The sequence below is a fragment of the Meriones unguiculatus genome, chromosome 3 (genome assembly GCF_030254825.1).
Source record: "Meriones unguiculatus strain TT.TT164.6M chromosome 3, Bangor_MerUng_6.1, whole genome shotgun sequence".
Taxonomy (NCBI): Eukaryota; Metazoa; Chordata; class Mammalia; order Rodentia; family Muridae; genus Meriones; species Meriones unguiculatus.
Genome location: NC_083351.1, coordinates 77,800,477 through 77,825,454, shown reverse-complemented (window position 1 = coordinate 77,825,454; position 24,978 = coordinate 77,800,477). Strand labels below are relative to the sequence as shown.

Sequence of the window (24,978 nt, the reverse complement as noted above, 5' to 3'; positions counted from 1 at the left end):
AGGTGAGACTGGATTAGAGCTAGAATAAATTGTGTATGTGACCTTGTCAAGTTATCTAACTTCCTCATCTGTAAAATGGATAGAAGACCCAGCCCACAGTGAGGGGACAGAATCCCATCCATAAAGTTCCTGCCATGCGATAAATCCTATTTCATTTCTGTACGAGTTTGAATATCACTGATATTCACCTTTAATTCTGTTGCCATTCATGTTTTCCCATTGTAATGTTACAAAAATATTCCCCTATGCATAATATCCATCTTAAATGTACTAATTCATCATCACTGGTGCACCTGTGAAATTATGTCTTTTACCTGAGTATGTACATGTCTAAAAGATGTCAATGTTGCTAATGTCTGAATCAAAGATCTGCTGATTTTAAGCCCCAACAATAGTTTAGAAACAAAGCCACTTATACCTGCGAACAATTAAAAAGACTCAAGCAGATTTGTTGGTGTTGATAATAATAATAATAGCTACCATAGCTAAGTGTACTGGTAGCTGTATGCCCTGACTATGCTAATGAAGTTTGCCAATGCTATAAAGGTTTTGCCACCAGTTTGTTTCTGATAACACACTTCAATCTAACTCTTGTCTTCAAGGTCAACAATAATAGTCAAGTTGTCCATAGAGCCAAGCTTCCATATTTCCAGCATTGTAGTAGCAGAGAATTCTGAGTTCACAATCTTGCTTCAACATAGTTGTTCAGTGTCCTGTCACTGAGCCACTAAGTAGCTGGGGTGCATGAAAATTAGGCAGTATATATGAGGACAGCTACAACTCAACTATCAGTACTTGAGCACTGCTGTGTCCACCACTGCGTTAGCCCCTATGTCAAGGCCCCTGTCCTCAAGAAGCTTGAAGTACAACAGGGAGACCTGAGAAGGAGCGGCCGAGAAGCAGCCCTTCCCATTGACCTCAGTCCTTTGGGTTGTACAGGATTAGGGTGGAGATAGCACAACCACTTACCTTCTCGATGGTTTTCAGAACAACTGGATAATTGTTGAAAAAATTGGTGTATGTGTTCAACTGGCTTCCAAACTTTATGAATATTTCTCCCACACAGTGGGCTGGGCTCCATTCCTGTAGTCTGTCTTTTAGGTTATCTAGAAACTCTCTACAACACAAGAAGATTTTATCTTAAAATTGGCGCCTGTGAGAGTCTCCAAAGTAAAGCCATGAATTCATCAGTGTAGGCTTCTCTGATTTGTCTTCTGTGGTAGGACATGGTTTTGACCAGCTGAGCACCTTACCTCAGAGCTGAGAGGATGTGACAGGATAGGGGAGCTGGGCAGTGAGGAAAGAGGTTGGTAGTCTAGGACCCAAATCTTGTCCTTTAATTTCTTGGGTCAGAACACAGCTTCCCACAATAGGGCCACTTCTGAAGGGCCCTCCCTCAGAGACCCAGGGCCATGGCCATTCTCACAGTCCTCTGATGAGAATGTTGGTGTCAAACCTTCAAGCCCAAGAACCATAACTTGTATACATCCTGCACATTCTACAGATTCAAGGTGACCCTTCTTAGCTTTTCTAGGTCATGAAAACTGAAAGAGGTTTCATCAGCCTTGTCACTGGGTAGGAGCTGGGCCCAGAGAGGTGAAGAACTATCTCTCCAGCTCTGTGGAAATTGACTAAGACCAGCATTTGGCTCACTTCACTCTTAACTACAGGTAGAAATGATTGTTTTTCTCAGTCTCTTGATACATACAGGAAACGTACTATGGAAAAGCAGAGTAACCTGGTACCACTGAATCTTTTTGTTCCTGAACTATTATTCAGTTAGACATTGTTGACTTTTCCCTGTGGACTTTTGTGTGAGCAGTTTATTGAGCACAGAATGCCTAGGCATTGAATTATTTTTCTTGGACACGTTGCAACCTGGGGCTGGTGGCACTGGAAGCCATCGTTGCTGATTGTAGTCGTCAAGGGACATGCAAAGGAGTCTCTCTGCTCCTCCAGGTAATAGATCCCCCAAGAAGATAGAGAACTACTAGGCCACAGGGGGGCTTTTGAAACAAAGTGTACTCTTTCCACCAACTAGGAAGTATATTTAGAATCCATCTTTAGTGTTTACCTGTTGAGATTTAAGATGCGCAGAGTGTCAGAGAAAATGATGTGGATATTGGCAGCACTCAGAATGGCCCTGTTTGAAGACAGCGCTGCCCTCAAGGGCCTGATGTACACGTCCCTCACGATTTCCAGCATTTGCACGTACCGTCTCTCACTCTGTACAAGCTCCCTTACAACTTGGGTTCGTTTCTTTACTGAGTCCATCTGGAGTTTTCTCTCCTGCAGAAAACATCAAGAATTCAGGAGAAACTGAATGACTAAGGTTCTCAGCAAAGGGGCAAGATACATAAGGAGGAGAAAGAGGTAAGAGCTGTAAGAGAGGTCATCCTTAGGGAAGGTTACAGCAGTATGGATCTAGACAAAGCCACCCAGAAGCTTAGCAAGCTGAGACAGACAGCCAGTGCTGGCCCTCCCACTTTTGAGTGTCCTCTGTTCTATTTCTCCCTCACCCACTGGGATAGCATAAGGAACTGTACATGAAGAACCCACTGTATTATGTGCACTGTATTATGTGTATTATATTCTCCCTCCCCTCAAAAAACCAAAGATGTCTTGGTTGACATCAAATAGGGTGGAGGGATTCCCCTGTAAAATTCCCCTTCCTGTCTCAGAGTGGCAGGAGCATTCATTCAGCTCTCACCTCTCTAATCCAGAAGTGATTTTATGCTCACTATGTTAACAAAACAGCATTACAGTCCTACATACCTGTCCTATTGAAAGGACATCCCTATAAATGTACAAAAAGCTTACCAAATATAGTGGGCCAAAAAGGAAAGTGGCATCACCACATAAAAACATTAAGTATACAGGACAAAGAAAGAATATTAAAAGCTGCAAGGAAAAAAGCCAAGTAACATACAAAGACAGACTTGTTAGAGTCTGATTTTTCAGCAGACTCTAAAAGCCAGAAGGGCCTAGACATAAACCACAGATGCCAGCCCAAACTACTATACCCAGCAAAACATTCATTCACCATAGATGAAGAAAATAAGATATTCTAAGACAGAATCAAATTTAAACAATATCTATGCACAAATCCAAACCCACTGAAGGTACTAGAAAAAAAATTCCATCCAAAGGAGGCTAACTATATCCATGAAAACACTGGAAATAAATAATTTCACAACAAAACCAAAAAACCAATCACAGAGAGAGAGGGAGAGAGAGAGAGAGAGAGAAAGAACAACAAAATAACAAGAATTAATAATCAGTGGTCATTAATATCTCCCAGTATCAATGGACTCAACTCCTCCCCCCAAAAAAGACACAGTCTAACAGAGTGGATTTGAAAACAGGATCCATCCTTCTGCTGCATATAAAAAACATACCTATATCAAAGATAGACATTCACCTCAAAATAAGGGCTGAAAAACTATTTTTCAAGCAAATGAACCCAAGAAACAAGATGATATAGCCATTCTAATATCTAACAAAATAGACATCCAACAAAATAAATCAAAAAGATGAGGAAGGTCACTTCATACTCATCAATGGAAAAACCCACCAAGACAAAAATCTCAATTCTGAACATTTATGTCCCAAACACAATTGCACACACATTTGTAAAAGAAACATTACTAAACTTAAATCATACATTGAACCCCACATTTTAATAGTGAGAGACTTCAATACCCAACTCCCACCAATGAACTGGGTCATCCAGAAAAAAATTAAACAGAGAAATAATGGAGCTAACAAACATTATGACTCAAACAGAAATAAGAGATATCTACAGAACATTTCATCCAAACGCAAAAGAATATATCTTCTTCTCAGAACCTCATGGAGGTTCCTCCAACATGGGTCATATACTCAATCATAAAGCAAGCCTCAATATATACAAGAAAATTGAAATAGCCCCTGTATCCTATCAGACCACTACAGATTACAGCTGGGTTTCAGCAACAGAAACAACAAAAAAACCCACAAGCTCATGAAAACTTAAAGACTTCCTAAAATTCAATGAAAATGAATGGACAATATACCCAAACTTATGGGACAAAATGAAAGCAGTGCTAAGAGGAAAGTTTGTAGAACTAAGAACTGTTATAAAGAAACTGCAAATCTCATAGTAGCAACTTAACAGCACCCTTGAAAGCTCTAGGACAAAAAGAAGCAAGCACACCCAAGAGAAGTAGACAGCAGGAAATAATCAAACTCAGGGATGAAATCAATAAAAATAGAAACATAACAATACAAAGAATCAGTGAAACAAAGAGTTGGTTCTTACAGAAATCAACAAGATAAACAAACCCTTATCAAGTTAACTAAAAGAAAGAATATCCAAGCTAACAAAATAAAAATGAAAGCAAGGGCATAACAACAGACACTGAGGAAATAAAAAAATAATAATAATTACTCCACAAAAACATGTACTCCACAAAACTGAAAAATCTAAAAGAAATGGACAATTTTCTCAATAGATACCACCTACCAAAGTTAATTTGAGATCACATAAACAATTTAAATAGACCTATAACCCCTAGGGAAATAGATCCAGTTATTAAAAGTCTACCAATCCAACCAACCAAACAGACAAACAAAAATCCCCACCGGGCCACACAGTTTTAGCACAGAGCACAGAATTCTACCAGACTTTCAAACAAGAGCTAATACCAGTACGTCTCAAATTATTCCACAAAATAGAAACAGAAAGAATATTGCCAAATTCATTTTATGAGACCACAGTTACCCTGACACCCAAACCATACAAAGACTCAACAAGAAAATTATATCCAATTTAACATAGTAAAAATGGAAATCTTACCAAAAGCAATCTACAGATTCCACACAATTCCCATCAAAATTCCAACACAATTCTTTAGAGACCGTGAAAGAACAATACTCAACTTCATATAGAAAAACAAAAAATCCAGGATAGCTTAAACAATCTTCTATAATAAAAGAACTTCTGAAAGTATCACTTAATTTCAAGCTGTACTACAAAGCTAAAGTTATAAAACCAACATGGCACTGGCATAAAAATAGACAAGCTGATCAATGGAATCAAATTGAAAGCATAGACATAAAACCATACACCTATGAATACCTGATTTTTGATAAGGAAGACAGAAATATACAATGAAAATATACAATCTTCAACAAATGATGCTGGTCTAACTGGAAGTCATGATGTACAATAATGCAAATAGATCCATATCTATCACCCTTTACAAAACTCAAGTCCACATGGATCAAAAACCTCAACATTAAACCAGATACACTGAACCTGACATAAGAGCAAGTGGTGAATAGCCCTGAATGCATTGGCACAAGACAACTTCCTCTACAGAACACCCATAGTGCAGCCACCAAGAACAACAAGCAATAAATGAAGTTGAAAAGATTCTATAAGGCAAAGGACACTGTCAATAGGACAAAACAACAGCCTACAGAATAGGAAAATATCTTCACCAAAATATATAAATATAATGTCCAAAATATAAAAAGAACTCAATAAACTAGACATCAAAAACCAAATAATAGAATTAAAAATTTGGTACATATCTAAACAGAAAATTCTCAACAGAGGAATCTCAAATGGCTGCGAAGCACTTGAAATGTTCAACATCCTTAGCCATCAGGGAAATATAAATCAAAGCAACTCTGAGATTCCATTTATACCTGTCAGACTAAGAAAAAAAATACTCACTTGCTGGTGATAATACGGAGCAAGGGGAACACTTCTTCATTGCTAGTAAGAGTGCAAATTTGTTCAGCCACTTTGGAAATCAATATGGTGGAGTCTCAGAAAATTGGGAGTTGATCTATCTCAAGACCCAGCTATACCATTCTTAGGCATATATCCAAAGCATGCTCCATCCTACCACAGGATACTTGTTCAGCTATGTTTATAGCAGCTTTATTCATAATAGCCTGAAAATGGAAACAACCTCTATGTCCTCAACTGAAGAACGGATAAAGAAAACATGGTACATTTATACAATGGAGTATTACCCAGTTGTTTAAAAAATTACATCATGAAATTTGTAGGCGAATGGCTAGAACTAGAGAAAAAGCATCCTGAGTGAGGTAACCTAGACCCAGAAAGACAAGTGTGTTATGTACTCACTTACAAATGGATATTAGCCCTAAAATAAAGGATAGCCATACTTCAACCCACAGACCAGAGAGGTGAAGTAACAAGGAGGACTCAAGGAAGGACTCATGAATCTCCCTGCAAAGGGAAAACAGAATACATATCAGGGGTGGACTGGGGGCTGGTAAAGATGGGAACAGGAGGGCTCAGGTTGGGGTGTGGGGAGAGAAAATACTGGGAGAAACAACTGGAATTTGGAGTCGTCTTAGGACTTGGTGGAAACCTAGGGCGGTGGATATTCCCAGGAATCTGAGGGTGACCTAACTAACACTCCTAGTAATGTGCTACAGAGCCCGAACCAGCCATCCTCTCTAAACGGGCCAGGCTTAGAGTGGAGGGACTGGGACATCAACCCAGCCACGAAACCTTTCACCTACAATTTGTTCCACCTGCAAGAAGTGCTGGGGTAAAAGTGGCACAGAATTTGTGGGAGTGGCCAACCAATAACTGGTCCAGCTTGAGACCCAAGCCACGAGAGGGAGCCCACCTCTGTCACTGCCTGGAGGGCCAGTAACAGAGGCTGGATGGTCCAGAGACCTAGGATAAAACCCAAACACAACCAGAAAAGAAAAAGTCAGTGAAATTATTCTTAATGTTACTCTGCTATACTCAAAGAGAGGAGCCTAGCACAATCATCATTAAAGAGGCTTCATTCAGCAACTGATGGAAACAGATTAGCCAAACATTAGATGGAGCTCTGGGTGTGTGGTAGCCAGAGGGGTCAAGGACATCACAAGGAAACCTACAGAATCAACTGAACTGGGCTCACAGGGGCTCACAGAGACTGAATCAACAATCAGGGAGCCTGCATGGTTCTGACCTAGGCCCTCTGCATATGTTATGCTTGTGTAGCTTGGTCTTTTGTGGGACTCCTAAGAGTGGGAGCAGGGGCTCTCTCTGACACATTAACTTGTTTGGGGGGCCCTTTTCCTTCTACAGGGTTGCCTTGTCCAGGGTTAATATTAGGGGAAGTGCCTAGTCTTACTGCAACTTGATATGCCATGTTTGCATGACGCCAATGGGAGGCCTGAAAAGAAATGGAGGAGGGAACCTAGGGGGTGGGCTGAGAGGAGAGGAAGGAGGGGAAACTGTAGTCAGGATGTAGATATGAGAGAAGAAAAAGGAAAAAAGAAAAACTTCAAACCTCCACGTGTCATTTCTGTAAATGATGACCTAGACGTGGGAAATCATGGGGTCATGTGCAGACTGATTTTTTCTCAGAAGTCAAGTCTCCATCCTTTGAATCAGTTTTTTGTGTGTGTGTCCACAGAAAAGTTACCAGGTTAAAAAAAAAATCTACCAACTCTATTTTCCTCTAATACATTTAAGTAGTTGGCTGGTTGTTCCTCTCTTTAAGGAATGTTTCCAGGGAAAACAAAGAACTACGTGAATCCTGACTCTTACCCGTCAGCAACAGCACTGAACAGATCCTGGTCAGTAGGAGGTGGTTTACCAGCTTAATCAGCACCTCCGTGTCCAGGTCCATTTGGCTTAGACTTGGCTTGGAGTCCTGAGAATTGTCTTCTATTGTGCTTCTTTCCTCAAGAGTAAACAGAACTTGGTTCCTTGGGGTGGGTCTTGTCCTTAAAAGCCCATTCAGTACTCTATCCAGATGAGCCCTGGGAAGCCACAGGCCTTCTGCTCTTATCACAAGGCCCCTAGGCAAACTGAATCAAGTACTTAACCTATGCCAGGCCTCTCACAGTTTCATGTTTTTAATAACAGGTTGAGGGTAGCATTCTCAACCTGTGGGTTGCGACTCCCACAGGGGTCCAGTATCAGATATCCTGCATGTTAGACATTTTTATGCTATGATTTATAACAGTAGCAGAATTTCAGCTATGAAGAAGCAACAAAATAATTTTATGGTTGGGGGTCACCACAACATGAAGAACTGCATGAAAGGGTCACAGCATTATGAAGGTTGACAACCACTGTCTTAGGGGTTTGGGAGATGGTCAGTGGGTGAAAGTTCCCACCTGTAATCCTAGCCTTAGGAGGCAGGAATAGCAGGATCCCTGGAGGTTGTTAGTCATCCAATCTAACCAAAACAGCAAGCTTCAAATTCAGTGAGAGACCCTGTCAAAGAAAGAAAGAAAGAAAGAAAGAAAGAAAGAAAGAAAGAAAGAAAGAAAGAAAGAAAGAAAGAAAGAAAGAAAGAAAGAAAGAATATAAAAAAGAAAGAAAGAAAATGAAAAAGATACCCAGCACTCTGGTCTCCACACATGCACACATTTGTGTACACACAGTGTGCACACAAATTTAAAAATAAAAACATACACAGCCTTTAGCTTCCTCTTGCCTGAAAGGTGGGGTGGGTTAGGAGAGCCCTTCAGGGCTCCTCTCAAGCATCCCTGAGAGCGGGCTAGGTCTATGCTCTGCTTTTTCACTTCACAGATGCTGGCAAGTAGCTTATCTCACTTTTAAGAAACTAGAAAGAACAGACTCTAACACTTTATAAAATTCACCTTCTTTTTCAACTCATGATAAGGTGCTATAAAAACTGTTCACATATTCTGCCAATTTGTCTGTTTTCACATTTAAATGTGGCCTTTCCTTTCTTCACTATATGTTGTAGCCTGCCTATAAATTAGGACATTCAAACAAAAAAAGTCCCCTGTTCCCTGGGCAGCATCGCAGGGGCCCCTCTAGCAACAGAACAATAGCCCTGTGTTCCTATTGAGAAAACAAAACAGTCATGACTGCTGCTTTCCCTCCTCAAAGATAAAACTTCTGGTGGAGAGCCCCGCTGTCCCTTAAGGAGTCTAGAGGACAAACATCACCTTGTTTGAGGATTTGCTTGTTTTGTTTTCTCCAGACACCGTCCCCAGTATCCCAGACTCTCTTCAAACTCCTAACCTTGAACTCCTGACCCTCATAGCACCCCCTAAGTGCTAGGAATACAGACACCACCAGGCCTGGCTTATAAACATCAGTTTTTAATCAACTCCTTTTACCTTATTAGAAGAAAATGAATGTATTCTATATTGTGTGGCTTCATTTGACATGTATGAGGTTAAAACAAAAAACAAAACAAAACAAAAAAAAAACCCCACAATTCCCTAAACTCCAAAAGGCAGTCCAGATATCCAGAAATGGGCTCAGCCTGAACTATAGGAGGATTTCTGGCAGTTAGATAAAAAAAAGGGAAAATGGCCACCTGTAATGCCTATGAGCATATCAAAGTGCATGCTGTCCCCCAGGCCAGGCTCCCTCAACATCAGAAGCATCCATTACACATTTCAGAGTCTGTGCTCACCTCCTCAACTTCCTCCAGGTCAAGGGCATCCTTCCCCTCAGCATTCTTCTTATAATCCTGCTATTTTCACTGCTCTCTCTCTCTCTCTCTCTCTCTCTCTCTCTCTGCTCTATTCCTGTTTATTTCACTATGTTTCCGTTGTTTTTAAACAAAAAATCCCAAACATTCAATTTTACCAATAAAGACTCAGGAGCCATGATTTTCCATGACTAGGTCATCATTTACAGAAACATCACATGGAAGTTTGCAGGGGTCTTTCTTCTTCTTCTTCTTCTTCTTCTTCTTCTTCTTCTTCTTCTTCTTCTTCTTCTTCTTCTTCTTCTTCTTCTCCTCCTCCTCCTCCTCCTCCTCCTCCTTCTTCTTCCTCTTCTTCTTCTTCTCTTATATAGTACATCCTAACCATAATTTCCCTTCCTTTTTCTCCTCTCAGCCCCATCCCAAGATTCACTTCTCCATTTCTTTTCAGAAAAAATCAGTCCTCCCATGGATATCAAGCAAACATGATCAAGTTGCAATAAGACTAGGCACTTCCCCTAATATTAAGGCTGGACAAGGCAACCCAGTAAAGGGAAAAGGGTCCTAAAAGCAGGTAAAAGTGTGGAAACCTGTTAGCTCAGAGAGGCAGAGAAAGCACCCAGCTGACCTTCCTACTCAGCCAATTTCCCAGAAGGAAAAAACCCTTTCTCCTTCTCCATGCTGTCTTAAATTCCCTCAGCTCAATGTTCCTCCTTTCTGTTTACTGTGCTTCTCTCTAGCTGTCCTCTGGACTTCCTCTCACTCTCTATGTTTTTTTCCCACGTTTACTTCCTGTCAACTGTTTGCCTGCTTTTCTTGACCTAGGGTTGACTTTATTTAATCCTGTTTAAGAAAGCTCTTGGATAAAGGTGTGTGCTATGGCTGAGCCACACCACAACTAGAAACAGGCTTTTCCAGCACACAGTCCTGGGCTTCACAGTGTGATCAAACATCCTGCAACCATGTTCTCTATTCTCTATCCCCTGCTAGCTCTTCTCTGTCTTGAGAATAGCACTGGCCATATCGATTCTACTGGCCTTGTTCAGTTTACTTTCTTCTCTCTGCTCTGGGCTCTTCCAGATGCCTCTGATTACTCTCTCTTTCCTATCTACAATTTAAAAACCTCCTTAAACCACACCATGAAGTAGTCAAGTCATCAGTTTGTACAATAGGCAGAAACTTTGGTGCAGGAGCCCTGATCCCTGAGCAGTGGTCATTTTCATGTCTCTTCCTGGTTACAGGCTATACCACTAGAGCCTGGGCACCTGTCTGCTTCAGGAGCTCTCTTTTCTTTCCTCTCCCTGTATGGCTGTCTCATGCCAGCCTGGTATATTTTTATACTGCTGGTTTGGGGAGGTGGGTCTTTAAATTTAGATTTAAAAAAATCAGAATTTCCCTGGGAGTGGAACACTCTTCATTTTAAAACAAATTATAGCACTAGGAACCATCACATTATCAAGTCAATGGATACACTAGTCGCTCTGCAGGAAAAAGCAGCTACAGATGTAAAATGAGAACCAAACCCACATTATCTCAAAATTAAGACAACTGCAACTCTGCAGAATTGTATTGTGACCTCTCAGATAAGGTAGCCGTTCTAATGTGGGAAACCACCTGTTATTATTTGGATCTCAAATGTCCCTCAAAGACCATATGTTGAAAGCTTAGTGAGTGGCCTATAGCACCTTTGGGAGGTGGGGCCTAATGAGAGAACATTGGGTCGTACAGGACACACCCGTGAAGGGATCTGGGGACTTTGGCTTGCCTTCCTTTTCCTACTTTCTTTTGCTTCCTGGATCATCCAGAGGCAAGCTGTTTCTTCTGCATCACATGTGTCCACCATGATGCCCTGCCTCGATACAGACCCAAAAGCAACTGGACTACATAGCTCTGGAATAATACCTTGGAGACCATGATCCAGAATCAGCCTTTCTCCTTCCATTGTCTCAGGTATTTCTCAGCAATCAAAAAGCTGCTACATCAACCTACTATGTATGATCACCAAAGAGCTGACTTTAGACTCCAGCTCTTCACAGGACCTTTACTTGATCCCAACTGCAACTGCTACTACTGCTGCTACTTTCTTCTTCTTCTTCTTTTTAAAAAATATTTATTTTTTTTATGGGCATGCATGTATGTACACCATGTGTGTACTCAGTGCCTGTACACAGAAGAGCAGAAGAGGGCATCAGAGTCAGGTCCCCTGCAAGTGGAGTTTCAGCGAGCCACACTGTGGGTACTAGGAACAAAACCCCAGTCCTTACAAGAGACGCTCCCAGAAATACAATGCCTCTGATCTCTGTAGGTACCAGCACTCACATGCACACGCACGCACGCATACACACACAATTTAAAATATATAATATATATTTTAGGCATAGATAATGTAGCCAAGTAATGTTGTTTGAACATGAACATGATGATGTCTCTAATTTTATAGTAAGCATAGTCACAATTGTTGGGAATTTTAGAGACTATTATGCCATCCTGTATTCTGTTTCTAAGAGTGAATATATGGCAGTAACAGAGCAGCATCCTTTGCAGCATTAAAGAAAATGCTTCTTGGAGGGGCCTTTGCTTTGGTGATCTCTATTACATATAAAGTCTACTGCAAGAAACAAGATCACAGGGATAGGTTTGGATTACATGATAGAAGGGTTTTTGTTTTGCTAGAATATAAATCAGGCAGATAATTTACTCTCCAGTCACCCTTCACTTGGCTGATGCTTTTGCCAGAAAGCACAGAGCTGCCTGTACCAGGGGCCACAATGAAAATGAGACTTTGATTCATATTGTCACTCATATAAATACTACAAAACACTGCAGGTACACTGCAGTAAGGACTGATTGGACAGCAAAATTAGGGGCCAGTAGATAAAATAATGACAGTGTTAGGCACTTTCCTGTCACTGTGACAAAATTAGGGTCAGTAGATAGAATAATGGCTGTATTAATATTTTTCTGTCACTGGGACAAAATTCCTGACAGAAGCAAGTTAATGGAGAAACAATTTATTTTGGTTCATGTTTTCAGAACATCTCAGTCCATTATAATGGAAAAGGCAAGGTGGAGCACCTCCTTCAATGTCCACTTACGTCCACGTAAGAACTAATTTACGTGGCATAGACCAAACCCAGCTAAAACCTTCAAATGGCCAACAGCAGCAACCAACTTTGACCAGGTAGGTTTCTGAAGACTTCTAAATGGTACCACACACTGCAACCAAACACTTGACACAAGAACCTGTGGGAACATTTCATATTAGTGTAATAATTAAGATGAATGGATGGATGGATGGATGGATGGATGGATGGATGGATGCATGGATGCATGGATGCATGGATGGATGCATGGATGGACAGATGGATGGATGGACAGATGGACAGATGGGTGAATAGATGATATCAGACACAAACAGAGACAGAGATACAGAGACAGAGAAGAGACTGTATTTGACAGACAAGCCCTTGCTACACAAGTCCCTTCAGGGCTTTCATCTGGGAGGTGCCATTATTGCTACTCCTATAACTGTGGATTTATGAGCTCTTCTAAACAAATAAGTATAGTTTGAATGTGTAGAGATAGCTCCTTCGGAGGTAGACTAACAGGCTGCTCAGCAGGGGAAATGTCCAAGAGGTCTCCGGTGACCTGCCTGTGCTGTGTTCCAATGAAGCATGAGTGTCATGTTGGTAGGACACAGGGGACTCATTTGCTGTGTCAACTCACAAGTCTATAGCAGCTAACAGTCCAGATGGCAACTCTGTGTTGGGTAGCAGTGTCCTAAGCACTCGAATGCCTTTTCCCTGAGCATAATTGGTTCTGAAATGGTATTTTCCCATAGAATAAATCAGTTTTGTGAATGACAATGAATTCTGATTATTTCATTACTCAAGAGTGTGGATTCTGAAGAGGACTGGTGAAATTTTCTTTTTTGAAGAATTAGCTTCAGCCTTACTCTTTTCTCTTATAAATGTGAATCTCAACTGAAAAAAAGAACAGGCTTCAGATGCAGTACAGTTGGTAGTATGTTTTCCTATGAGTCATGAAACCCAGGGCTTGATCTCAGCTCTTCATAAGCCCAGCATGGTGCTGCACACTTGCAACCCCAGAATCTCAGGAATACAAGGTAGGAGGAGCGGAAGTTCAAGGTCTTCCTCAGCTCCACAGTGAGTTCAAAGCCAGTCTGGACTACAAAGAAAGAGGAGAAGGAAGAGAAGGAAAGGTAGAGGAAGAGGAGGAGGGAAAAGAGAAAGAAGAGTTGTCTTTTTTATTTTTATTTTTGTTTGCTTTTGTGGTTTTGGGGTGTTGAGACAGAGTCTCATTAGGTAGCCCTGGCTGGCTTGGAACTCCATATATAGACTAGACTGGCCTGGAACTCTCAGAGATCCACCTGTGTCTGCCTCCCAAACACTGGGATTAAAAGTGTGTGTCTTAGTTTCATACACAACACGAAAGATCTTAGTCAAATATTATTTTTTTCTTTCTCAAGGAATGTCAATGAGAACTCAGCTACGTGGTGAAGTAAAATGTAAATTAGCAGCTCTCCTCCAGCAAACACAGCTCTCAGTCAGTGAAGGGGCTTGTGCTCTCTAGTGCCTTCATGGCCACTCATGTTAGTACTATGAGACACCCTATTTACTAGCAGCCACAACAATGATAGTCCTAAAACAATTGACTGCTGGGAGCTTTCCTGGAAAGCCATCATCCTCTGGAGAATCTCTTCCCTCCACGAGCCTTGCTCAACAGTGAAACCACCATGGCATAAAAACAGAGCAGCAACTTTTACCTTCATGAGTGGATCCCAAGCTTCTTTCAGGTCACCTTCTGTCAGAATACCATTTCCTTCAAAATCGTTGTTCTTTTTACTAGATTTCTTCAGCAGAAAGTATGACAAAAATTCCAGAGGTTTGTCCTGAAAAAAAAAAGTCAGGGGACAGTCTTGGCATTGTCCACTTTTTATTTTAAACAAGGTTTCTCATTGGTATAGAACTCCCCAAGGTTAGTGATGCTGGCCGGCCTGAGAAGCCCAGGGATATGCCTGTCCCTCCCTCCCAGCACTTGGCTTTAAGCATCTGCCACCATGCCTCACTTTCCTTCACATAGGGCCTGGGAGTCATATGCAGGCCCTCGTACTTGCAAGGCAAGCAATTTCCTGCCTAAGCTATCTCCCCAGCCGACAATCCCCTTACCGTTTCTAAAATGTACACTGCCTTCTCTGGTAGACTGTCTGAGCTGCCCTGTTAATACAAATGGTTCTTGAAACTCCACCAACTATCCCTGTCTCCAATGCTGGCTTGCCTATTTTGTTGTTGCTGATGTTTTCTTTCCCACCCTCTCTCATTATCCCTTTGCTCTTTGTTGTATTTTTCATATGTTTCAGTTCCATGGCTCATAACATTTAGCTGAAATACTATGCCATGAACATGTTTCTAATAAAGTCAATTCTAACTGAAATTAGGCACAAGGTAGAAAACAGTGCACAAATTAATAGACTTTAAATAACCCAAGTGGTCTCCCTGCTTCTCTGTTTTATATACTCAGTACATCTTGAGCCCAGAATCTCTGTGGATGCGTTTATAAACTGATGTAATTTCTCTGAGGAACTATGTCCCAGAATGATAAACTGGTAAAAGGTAACAAATATAAACTAAGGATTTATTTGTGCTGAAATTTTTTCCAGTTTTCTTTCTTCAACGAAACACTTACAGATCCTTCTTTTGACAGCTCCATCAGTCCCTCTGCCAGAGTCTGTACAGTGTCTTGGTTATTTAGAATGCTGCTCATACCCAGAGTGTCAAACATAAATTGCCCTGAAATGTAAAGCACATTAACTTACTTCATGTAAGACATGTGATGGTAAAGAAAACAATCACCACAGTTACTTTTTAGTGGACAACAATGCAAGGAATGGGACCCAATTTTTACTATTACCATGAGAAGTTCTATTGTAAAATAGGAAATGAGCCAAACTAATTTCAACACCCCAAAACCGATGTTGAATGAAATATAAGAATCAAACAATAAGAAAATATGACAAAAATTCCAGAAATCATGTAAGTTAAATGTTAGATCCAATCGAATATCCTCCAGCACCTTCTAACATTGTGTTCAAAATGTAAATATTTTAAGTTCAGAGAAAATAGCTTACATACAAAGAAATCTTTTCATTTTTTAAAATTTACACACTTTTACTTGAAAACTTTTTTCATTAACTTCTTACCAACATACTGCCATAAAAATACTTACTCTTCCATTTTTCTATCTAATCTTTAGTATTACAAAAGAAAAAGGAGAAATTATTTCTCCTTGTTTATATTTTCTTAACTATTTAAGAATATTGGTTTAACATTTCCTCAGCATGATAGAGCAGATAGACAAGAAGATACAGGGTAATATCTCTACTCAGAGGCATTTGGGAAGCAAGATATAGGACATGTACTGAGGGACAAAGTATCTGTGTGCGCTCACATGTGCTATTGCTGCACACGGTGGGGAAGGGAGACGGCGCAGGTCTGCAGTGTTTGAATGACACTGTCTTACCCAGATGGAATATGTTTAAAATGTGAAGAGAGAGTTATAGACCAAGGGAGACATGTTTTCCCAGATGGAGAAAAGTGTTTTATTTTAAAGAACGAACTGTTTTAATTTGTGACTTAATGTTAAGACATGAATCTTTCCACAAAGATTATTAGGGTAATTTGATCAAGGGAATGGAGTGGGAATGGAAAGCTGATTTGGTGATGTAAAGACCATGGAGCTAGCATCAAGCTGTGTATTTGATTTTGTTGTTTAAGAAGGAAATTGTAGTATACAATTTATTTACATATTTGGAGCGGAACCCGAACGGGCTTATCTGCCGGAAGCATCTGGATGGATCATGTACTCTAGACAGATCATTGAACTGTATAACAAGCTGTGTAACGCACACTGTGAGCTACAGGTGCTTAGGGCGGGAACAAATTATAGTGAGAAAAGATACGGTTGCTCTAGTTGGGTAGAAACCAAGTTCTGCCCAGAGCACACAGAGTGCCACAGGAATAATAAATGGGGAAATGTGAAGACTGGAGTCAACGCCAGCCTTCTGAACATGACTCGTATTCCTCTTGACTATTTGGAAACAAAGATGATGTCTGAGCAGGCGCGTTACAACTGGGCTTGCCCATGCCATTCTCAGTCTTGAGTTTGTGCAGGTAAGGAAGAAGCTCTGGCTTGGTCTGGAGCAGCAGCATCTTTGAGACCGTACCTATCATCCGGCCGCTGATACTCTCCTGCAGGTTCTTAAAGAGCGGCTTCAACTCCGTCCTCACTGATTTCAAGGTGTCTTCCAGGAATTCTGTGAAGCTGGACCATGCCTGCAGCTTGGACTCGCTAAAGTAGTTAGAAGGAGGATTCTGACCCTGCTCTGGCCACAGCCAGTCACTGAGAACTGACAGGAGTGTGAATTTTATTATTAAAGACTTGGTTCATTCTCTCTCTCTCTCTCTCTCTCTCTCTCTCTCTCCCTCCCTCCCTCCCTCTGAGCAGGTGTACATGTGTATGTGTGTGCACATGTGTGCACTTACATGTAGAGGCCAGAGGTCCACTTCAGGCACTGTTTCTCAGGTGCTGTCCACCCTGTTATTTGGGGCAAGGCCTATCTACTTATCCAAGTAATTTAGTGCTTGAGCTGAGGCAGGAGACTTCTACTTCTTGTTTAAAGCACAACCAACTCAGCTGTCTTTATCCTGGGCATAGTGTTCTTTCTCAGAAAAAGACACATAGTCACAGCCTGCTTTCATTGGTAAAATAAGAAACTCAAAAAGGACACAGTGAGTGCCCGTCTGTTCGTGGCAGATAAGGTTGACATGTTCTACTTGGAATTAGAAATAAAATCTCTGCCTGGTGCTTCGGGAAGCCAAGTGGATGGATGTAAGTAAGAATGGATCTCGTCGTTCTAAAAGCGAGACTTCCTCCTCAGCACTTCCCACTCCCTGCCATGCTGTGCACGGTCAACCCACAGCAGCTACTCCTATCTCTTCCTCAAATTGGAGAGACCCAAAAGATTCAAATGGTTACAGTGGAAGTGTAAGAACATCAGCCACCTTGCAAAGAATTACAGGCTGAAACAGTAGCCCATTTAGTCTTCCTTTACCTGAATGGATGGTCAGATCCACTTTATTTTTCCTGTCACTGACAAGCATGTACAAAACTTTTAATGTGTTCTTTTACAAGCAGAGTTAGAAGAAACTGAAAGGAAAAGAAACAAGAGGGGGAAAGAAGTACAGCTGTTCCTTAGGGAAATAACAGGGTCCAATCTTTGCTGGACTGAGTTAAGCAATTCTCGCCACAGAGCCACAGAGCCACAGAGCCACAGATCTGCGTGAACTCCCGTGAACCGGCCATGTCTGCTTCAGAACTGTGTGAAGTATGAAGTCAATGTGCTTTCTGTTCCATCTATATAGAATCATTTCCCTTATAAGTGTCACAGTCTTGCCAACTTCCCCCAATCATGGAAGGCCTTTGAGACTAAAGAATCAGTGCCCATCCCATTTCCAAGGCATTTCAAGCTCTGTTTGATATGAAAAGAAGGGTTTTAAAGGAGAAAGTGGTGAGTGACATTGTCGGATAGCCACCTGGCTCTCTTGTCAGCCAGCCAGTGTTCTATTTTTATCCAACATTAGTAGCCTTGTTGTGTCAATGAAAGTGTATATGCAGGTGTATTTTCCCCTTTGATCCATCTTTCTTCCTGATCATGCTACTGAGTGGAATCTAAGCAAATCTTGTCTCCATCTCCTTAGAGCTACATGCCCCCAAGTAAAACCAAATCAATTCCTTTTTTTTTTTTTAACTGAGAAAATACACTTTTTTTTCCTCTAGATCAGCAACTGGACAACTTTGCTGAACTCTTTAAATAGGGTTTTAGTAAATGGTAGCTTGAAGCAAAATATTTGCAGCCAAAAAAAAAAAAAAACTCCCTCTAAATGAATGACTCAACGATGTGGAATGACATGGCTGAGGAAGGGACAACATCCCTTTAGGGAGAGCAGCAGTTGCTGTGGACAGAGCAGGCTGGGTATACAGCAAAGACATACAGCTGCCGGTTGCTGAGGTAGGAAATGAGACAGGAGCATGTTTTCCTAGTGCTTGGCCTTCAGTATGCTGACATGGCTGCATGTTACTAGGCACACCAGCCAGCTCTCAGATACACTTACTGTGTTGATATGAGCCAGTCGCAATTCCAGTGGGGGCGGAGAAGAGGGTGCCAGTTAGTTGAGACAGCTGAGAAAGAACTTCTAGGCCCGCTTCTGCACAACCAACAATGCCTGCATTAGTGTACTCACAGGCTTCTCCCGAAGCAGTCAGATGTTACCTAGAAGCCTGAAAGAGCTGGCCATGAACGAGCACAGGCAATTGTCATCTTCAATTAAAACCCACTGATCAAGACCCCATTAACGTCTTGCCTTTCTCCTCACAGCAGACGTCCAAACACCTAATTTTTGAGAAGCACTGAGATATGGAGAGAAGGTACGCAACAAGAGCAAATAGTTACATTCAGCTTCAGAATATTTAAGCCAAAGACAGAGAATACCTCACAGGGGTTTCCTAAAATAATCTGAATAAAAGGAGAATTGTGGTTGGAAGTGGACAGACTTACCACAGATAATCACAAGATGGAACAAAATGATCAAAAATTAACGTGGCATTAATTTCTCCCCTTCTGCTGAGTGTACTGGTGCATGCCTTTAAGCCCAGTACTTGGGTGGCAGAGGTAGGTGGATCTCAAAGTTCGAGGTCATCCTGGTCTATAGAACCAATTCCAGGATGGCCAGGGCAATAGAGAGAAACCCTGTCTTCAATTTTGTTCTCCCCTTATTCAGATTGGAATATGTAGTGGATTATACAGTGAATAGATTAAATTACTTGGGAAGAAACATATGTAATGGATGTGGTATTTTAATTCTTTATGGTCCAAAACTAAATACCCAAATTGCTTCTTGGAACAAGATGGTGGAAGCAGATGGGCTTATATGCCTAATGTTTTCATTGATAATGAAGTCAGATACAGAGTCCACAGTGGGCTGAAATCCATATAATCAATAAATTGTAGTAAACTTGCAAATAAAATTCCTAGGGAAAAGAACAATCTTCCTTAAAAGAAATGGTGCTGGAAAAATAAAATACCTATTGACATAAAAAATTAATTAAATAATATGATGCTAAAAATATAATTACAAAAGTAAAGATAATAAATTTGATTTCAACAAAATTAAGAAGTTCTGCTGGTCAGAAGAAACTATTTAGAGAAGGAAAACATAAATCATCAACTGGAAATTCAATCTACTTTTCAAAATGTGAAAGATATGTAAACAGACACTGAGGAAGATACATAAATTGTGGATAAATACATAAAAAGATGCTCAGCATCTTGACTCGCTAGGAAACTGCAAATTACAACCACCATGAGATGCTTCTGTATCTACTTGAATGGCTAAAACGAAAACAAGTATCACAGGGCTGGGCAACTCAAGTTCTCAGACATACTCTCTAGAAACATAAAAGTGTACAACTACTTTGAAAAACAGGTTAGCCTGCTTTGTAAAAGTTAACTGTGCACCCTGGGGTCTTGTATACCTTAGGGACGTGGATGCATATTTGCACAGATCCTCACAGCAACTTCACTTATAAAATACTTTGTATAGATAAACAAATTATAGTATACTGTGTAATGGTATTTCATGCAATAATTACAGTGATGAAAAGGAACGAGCCACTAATTTGTTACATTAAATGGGTTTGCTTGTGATACACTTCAGAGACACACAACACAGTGTCACAAGGTGACATGACTCCTGCCATTCTAGAGTGTTTTTGACGCTGACCTGATGCTCCCAGTGGCACAAAGAAGTCTACACGTCCCCCTTCTTCTTCAGTGGCCACACAGCTTCCTAGTTTCTCCCAGAAGTCTCTCACTTCAGGCCACAGTAAATTTTTAATACAAATGTTATAGCCTAAGGGGGAAATATCAACATTGGGTTGTTACCTCATCATAAACAAGAATTGTTAGCTGTTCTCGAAAATAAAATCACAGATTCAAAGCCCAGCGTCTGACCACCAAACCAAGATCTCCAGTGTATCCACACCTCATGTTAGGGCCACAAAAAGTGCCACTGAAAAGCACTGTGGCCACAGGATCCTTCGCAGTCTGCATTAATAAAGTATTATACATTTATGTTTAGAACATTGTATTTCTGCCTCCAACACAAAGTTTAAATTGAATAGCCAGTCAAGTCTTAGGATCTCACAACTAATTTCCAAAGCTGAAAAAGTTCCTACAATCATCAATGAAAAAAATAGCAGAGCAGGCAAGGCTCCCAGAGTTAGCAGCCACCTCAAACTCTACTTGTACTTCCTTGGGAATGATTCATGACTCATTGTGCCATTTTGCAAAGTTCCCCGGAAGCAGGAGTATCTGAGTTATTTCCTCTCTCCTCATCCCACATGTATGGAAGGTTTACAATTAATAAAATTAAAATAATTTTGCTTTAGGTATAAGAAAGGGAGAATGCAAAATTATACATGAAGGATAGACTCTAAAAGTTTATTAAAAGGTATTCATTGTCTCCTCTCTCCCCAAAAGAGAGTTTTAAATATTGATGAGAGTTTTAAATCTCCCATAACAACTTAGTTATGTCAGCCATTCCTTCCCAGTCTGCTTTGCAGTACAAGCCAAGCAGAGTTCTTCAGAGGTGGCAAGTGCACACCAATTATCCATCTTGGCGTTCACTGCTACTGTGATTACTGAACCTTCATCAAATTTATAACTTTTGTACATCAAAAGAAAGAGCATAATGATACCTATAAGTCATGGTTTGAATGAGAATGGCCCCCATGGCTTATATAATTGGATGCTTAGTCACCAGAAGGTGGCGTGGCACTATTTAAAAGGATTAGAAGGATTAGAAAATGTGGCCTTGCTGGAGGAAGTGTGTTGCTGAGGATCTGAGGTTTCAAAAAGCCCATGCCACCCTTTCTCTGTTTACAGGTCAGGATGAGGCTCTCAGTGACTGCGCCAGCATCACATCTGCCTGCCTGTTACCATGCTTCCTGCCATGATGATAATGGACTCACCCTCTGAAACCATAAGCAAGTTCTCAATTAAAGGCTTTCTTTTATAAGAGTCGCCTTTGTTGTGGTATCTCTTCATAGTAATAGAACAATGACTAAGACACTCTAGAAGGGGAGAAAACACTTGCAAATCACCTATCTGATAAGGAGTTAACATCCATAACATACAAAGAATATCTTCAACTCAAAATCAACCCACTTTTCAATGAGCAAAGGCTTGTTTTCATAAAGAAAATACACAAATGGCCAGCTAGCACATGACAGATGTTCAGCATCACTCATCAGCAGAGATGTGCAGATCAAAACACAATGAAATTAGAAACTGTATAAAAGAAAACAAACAAACAACAAAAACGTGTAACAAATAAATGGCACAGAGAACTTTGCATGCTTGTACACCGCCGATAAGAAAGTTATTTTTTAAAAAAGTAGAAAGGCTTTTTAAGTTAAAAAGAAAGCCACCATCTTATACTAGTAAGTATATTTCTATAACTGTGAAAGCAAGAACAAAAGAGGTTTGCAGTTATTCCCGACAGCCAAGAAGTAGAAGCAACCCAAATGAACACCAGCAGATAGAGCAAGAAACAAACTGGGTCACCTACATGGAGTAGATTAGAAGTAGGACTTAAAGCAGAAAGTCAGTGGGTACAGTGTATGAACCCTGAGAGTACAAGTGAAAATGCCAGTCACAAAAAGACAAAGCAAGTGGTTTCATTTACGTGTTTAAAGGATTCAATGGTTATCAGGGAGCAGGGCTAGGGGAGGAAGACAGGTGTTACTTAACAAAATGTTTCAATTTTTGCAAGATGGAAAAGCTTTACAGGAATGTGAATAAACTGAACATTTCTAAAGGATTATGGTAGTGATGTTATGCTGTGTTTTAATCACTATATTTAAGATTATCATCAAAAGTTGCTTTACTTTCTTTATGAAGACAAAAATGAATGCTTGCTAGGGAATCAGAACTTAGAAGCGCTGTGGAAGTCATCCTTATGGATAAGCGCTGCCGTCAGTAAAGCTGTGTGGTTGTTCTCCCCCAATACCCAGACCAACCTTGGAGTAAGTCTATTTCTCTGCTGTTTCCACTGCTAAATATTCCTAGGCTCTGTGCCTTTCGTCCTTGCAGAGCTCTGTGTGTGAGATGAAGCAGGCCCTCCAGTGTCACTCCGCTGTGCTCATATAGCACAGCCACGATGCCAGCCTTAACGCTCTCCATCACCATCTAGAAGTGAAAAGGAGGAGTCGGTGTGTGTGAGCTTTACAACCCGTCAAAGAACCGAGGTGATGCACAATAGTCTATCACCGCTAAGGAATTGTTTCAGAAAGTACAGAAGGAAGAAACTAAACTTCTCCTGTTAGTTTCTTTTTTCTTCTTTAATTCTGAGGAAAATATGAGGTTCATTTGTAACTCCATCTTTGTACACACCAGACAGACATATATAAAGCTCATTAAAAACAATAAAATTGAATTAATACCATTTTCAATGGCCTTCTTAAGTAGAACTAAAAATCTTCTAATTATATAATTAAATAATTAAAACATATAACTTCATTTCATTTTATTTATTTTATACTTTGAGACAGAGTTTACTATATAGTCTTAGCTTGCTTGATACTCTTTTTATGGTCCAGGTTGGCTTCAAACTATCCTCCTGCCTCAGCCTCATAAGTGCTTGGGTTACAAGTAAGCGCTACAATAGACAGCTATAAAATTTCATGTAATGAGGATCTTTTTAATTAAAAGGCACCATTTTAAAATAAAACATGAAGTAGCACTTCTAACCCACTTTTGAAAATCATTGGTCCCAGAATGTTATTAAACTTCTTGGGAATTCTAGAAGAGCCTTAACTATTCTTAACCATCATGCTGGGTGCTTTTTAAGTGGAACAAATTCAGTGCAGTGGGTATGTTTTGACACTAACTGCATGAACAGCAATTTGGACCTCTCATGCTTTCCAAAATAAGTTTGGTTACTTTTATTTTTATTGCTTTTAATTTTTAAAACTGTGTGGGGTCTCTAAATGTTCACTTGATTGGACAATTTTCTTTTCAAGAGATGAATCATTTTCACACACATGGCAGCCAAAAGATTGTGATAGACTAGAAAAAAAGCCTCTCGGTAAAGGGTGTGCTCCTAGCACAGCCGTACCTCATATGCAGGAATCCGAGATGAGATTAGGATGATGCGTGGTTGCAAAGCACAGGAAGAGTTGTCATTAGTTCGGCCAACCTCACGATGATTTTTCTTTATTAAAGAGTAAGAGTGACTCCCAGATAGATGGCTTCTGTAGAGGACAAGAAGATGGCTGAAATCCTAATGTTCTGTTAACACAACTTTTTTTTTCATCTCCAAATTATGTATTTCATCATACATATGCAACCTTTCCAGAAAGTAGCAACTTGCAGCATCTGAACATAATCTTAACACGACTTTTGAAAGCTGCCAATATTTTCTGAAGACTGGTGGGCAGCAAAGGGCCACTGTCTCTGCATTCTTAGACTTTTCTAGCAGTCTGCGGAACAGGAATAAATAGGAGTCCATGGTTGAGCAGAGCCAAATCTGCCCCATTGGTCTCTCTGCAAAGCTTCTTGACACTCACTTAGCTTTTATTGGGCTCTTAAAATAAATACTATGGTACACCTAAAGGCTCAAAACTGTATTTAAAAGGGGGAGCCCAGCAATTCCTAATTCACTTCTTGCCCTTAGGGGTTCTTGAGTGATGTCTCCATTCTCTTCCAATCCCTATCCCCCATTTACCAAGGACAAGAGGCATCCTATGCCTCTTAAAAATGTGCCTTCCATGAGACACAATTCCACACTCACAAATGTTCCGACACAGATGTGCATGTGGTGTTGGTGGTGAGGCTGAAGGAATGTTAGAATGTGAGGATTTAGGTCCCAGTGTTTATGACAATTAGGTGGGTTGTTATCACCTGTCTTTAGTGTCTTCATCAAAACTTTAGTGTCTTCTTCTGAAACATAAGTGTAGAATACAAAGTGAAAAACAAAACAAACTTTTTTCTTAGTTTCTAAGTATCTGTGAAAGTTGCGGATGTTACAAACATCAGCTAATATAGGTAGAGAGATGAAGAACTGACTCCTGACACTGTCATCGTGAATTATGACTTGGGTCACTGAAAATAACCAGAGTATTTTGTCTGGGTTTACAAGTATAAATGGGAGTTTTGTTCAAATCTGTTTGGATGTTGCTATTAATTTGGATCTGCAGTTTTCCTTGAGTATTAAAGGCTTGGTCACCAGTCCATAGTGCTATTGCGAAGTGGGGAGGATTTAGGAGGTAGGCTTAATGGAAGGAAGTTGGTCATCTTGGATGTGCTCTTAACGGGAATATTGGGACCCTAGGCTCTTCACCTTTTCCTCTTCATTTCTTGGGCACCATAGAGTACGTGAGTCTCTCCTGTCATATG

At 40.5% G+C, this 24,978-nt stretch overlaps 1 protein-coding gene across 1 annotated transcript in view; it reads right to left on the bottom strand.

The window, feature by feature from the left end:
- The window catches only part of Ect2l (epithelial cell transforming 2 like), a 74,462-nt gene that overhangs the window by 12,541 nt on the left and 36,943 nt on the right, over nt 1-24,978 (bottom strand). The window contains exons 6-14 of the mRNA XM_060380225.1: nt 23,699-23,834; nt 22,602-22,770; nt 20,303-20,431; nt 18,635-18,727; nt 16,687-16,869; nt 15,150-15,253; nt 14,230-14,355; nt 2,075-2,289; nt 970-1,117 (exon numbers count right to left, since the gene is read on the bottom strand). Coding sequence (XP_060236208.1) covers nt 970-1,117; nt 2,075-2,289; nt 14,230-14,355; nt 15,150-15,253; nt 16,687-16,869; nt 18,635-18,727; nt 20,303-20,431; nt 22,602-22,770; nt 23,699-23,834 — 1,303 coding nt within the window. The remainder of the gene's footprint in view (nt 1-969; nt 1,118-2,074; nt 2,290-14,229; nt 14,356-15,149; nt 15,254-16,686; nt 16,870-18,634; nt 18,728-20,302; nt 20,432-22,601; nt 22,771-23,698; nt 23,835-24,978) is intronic.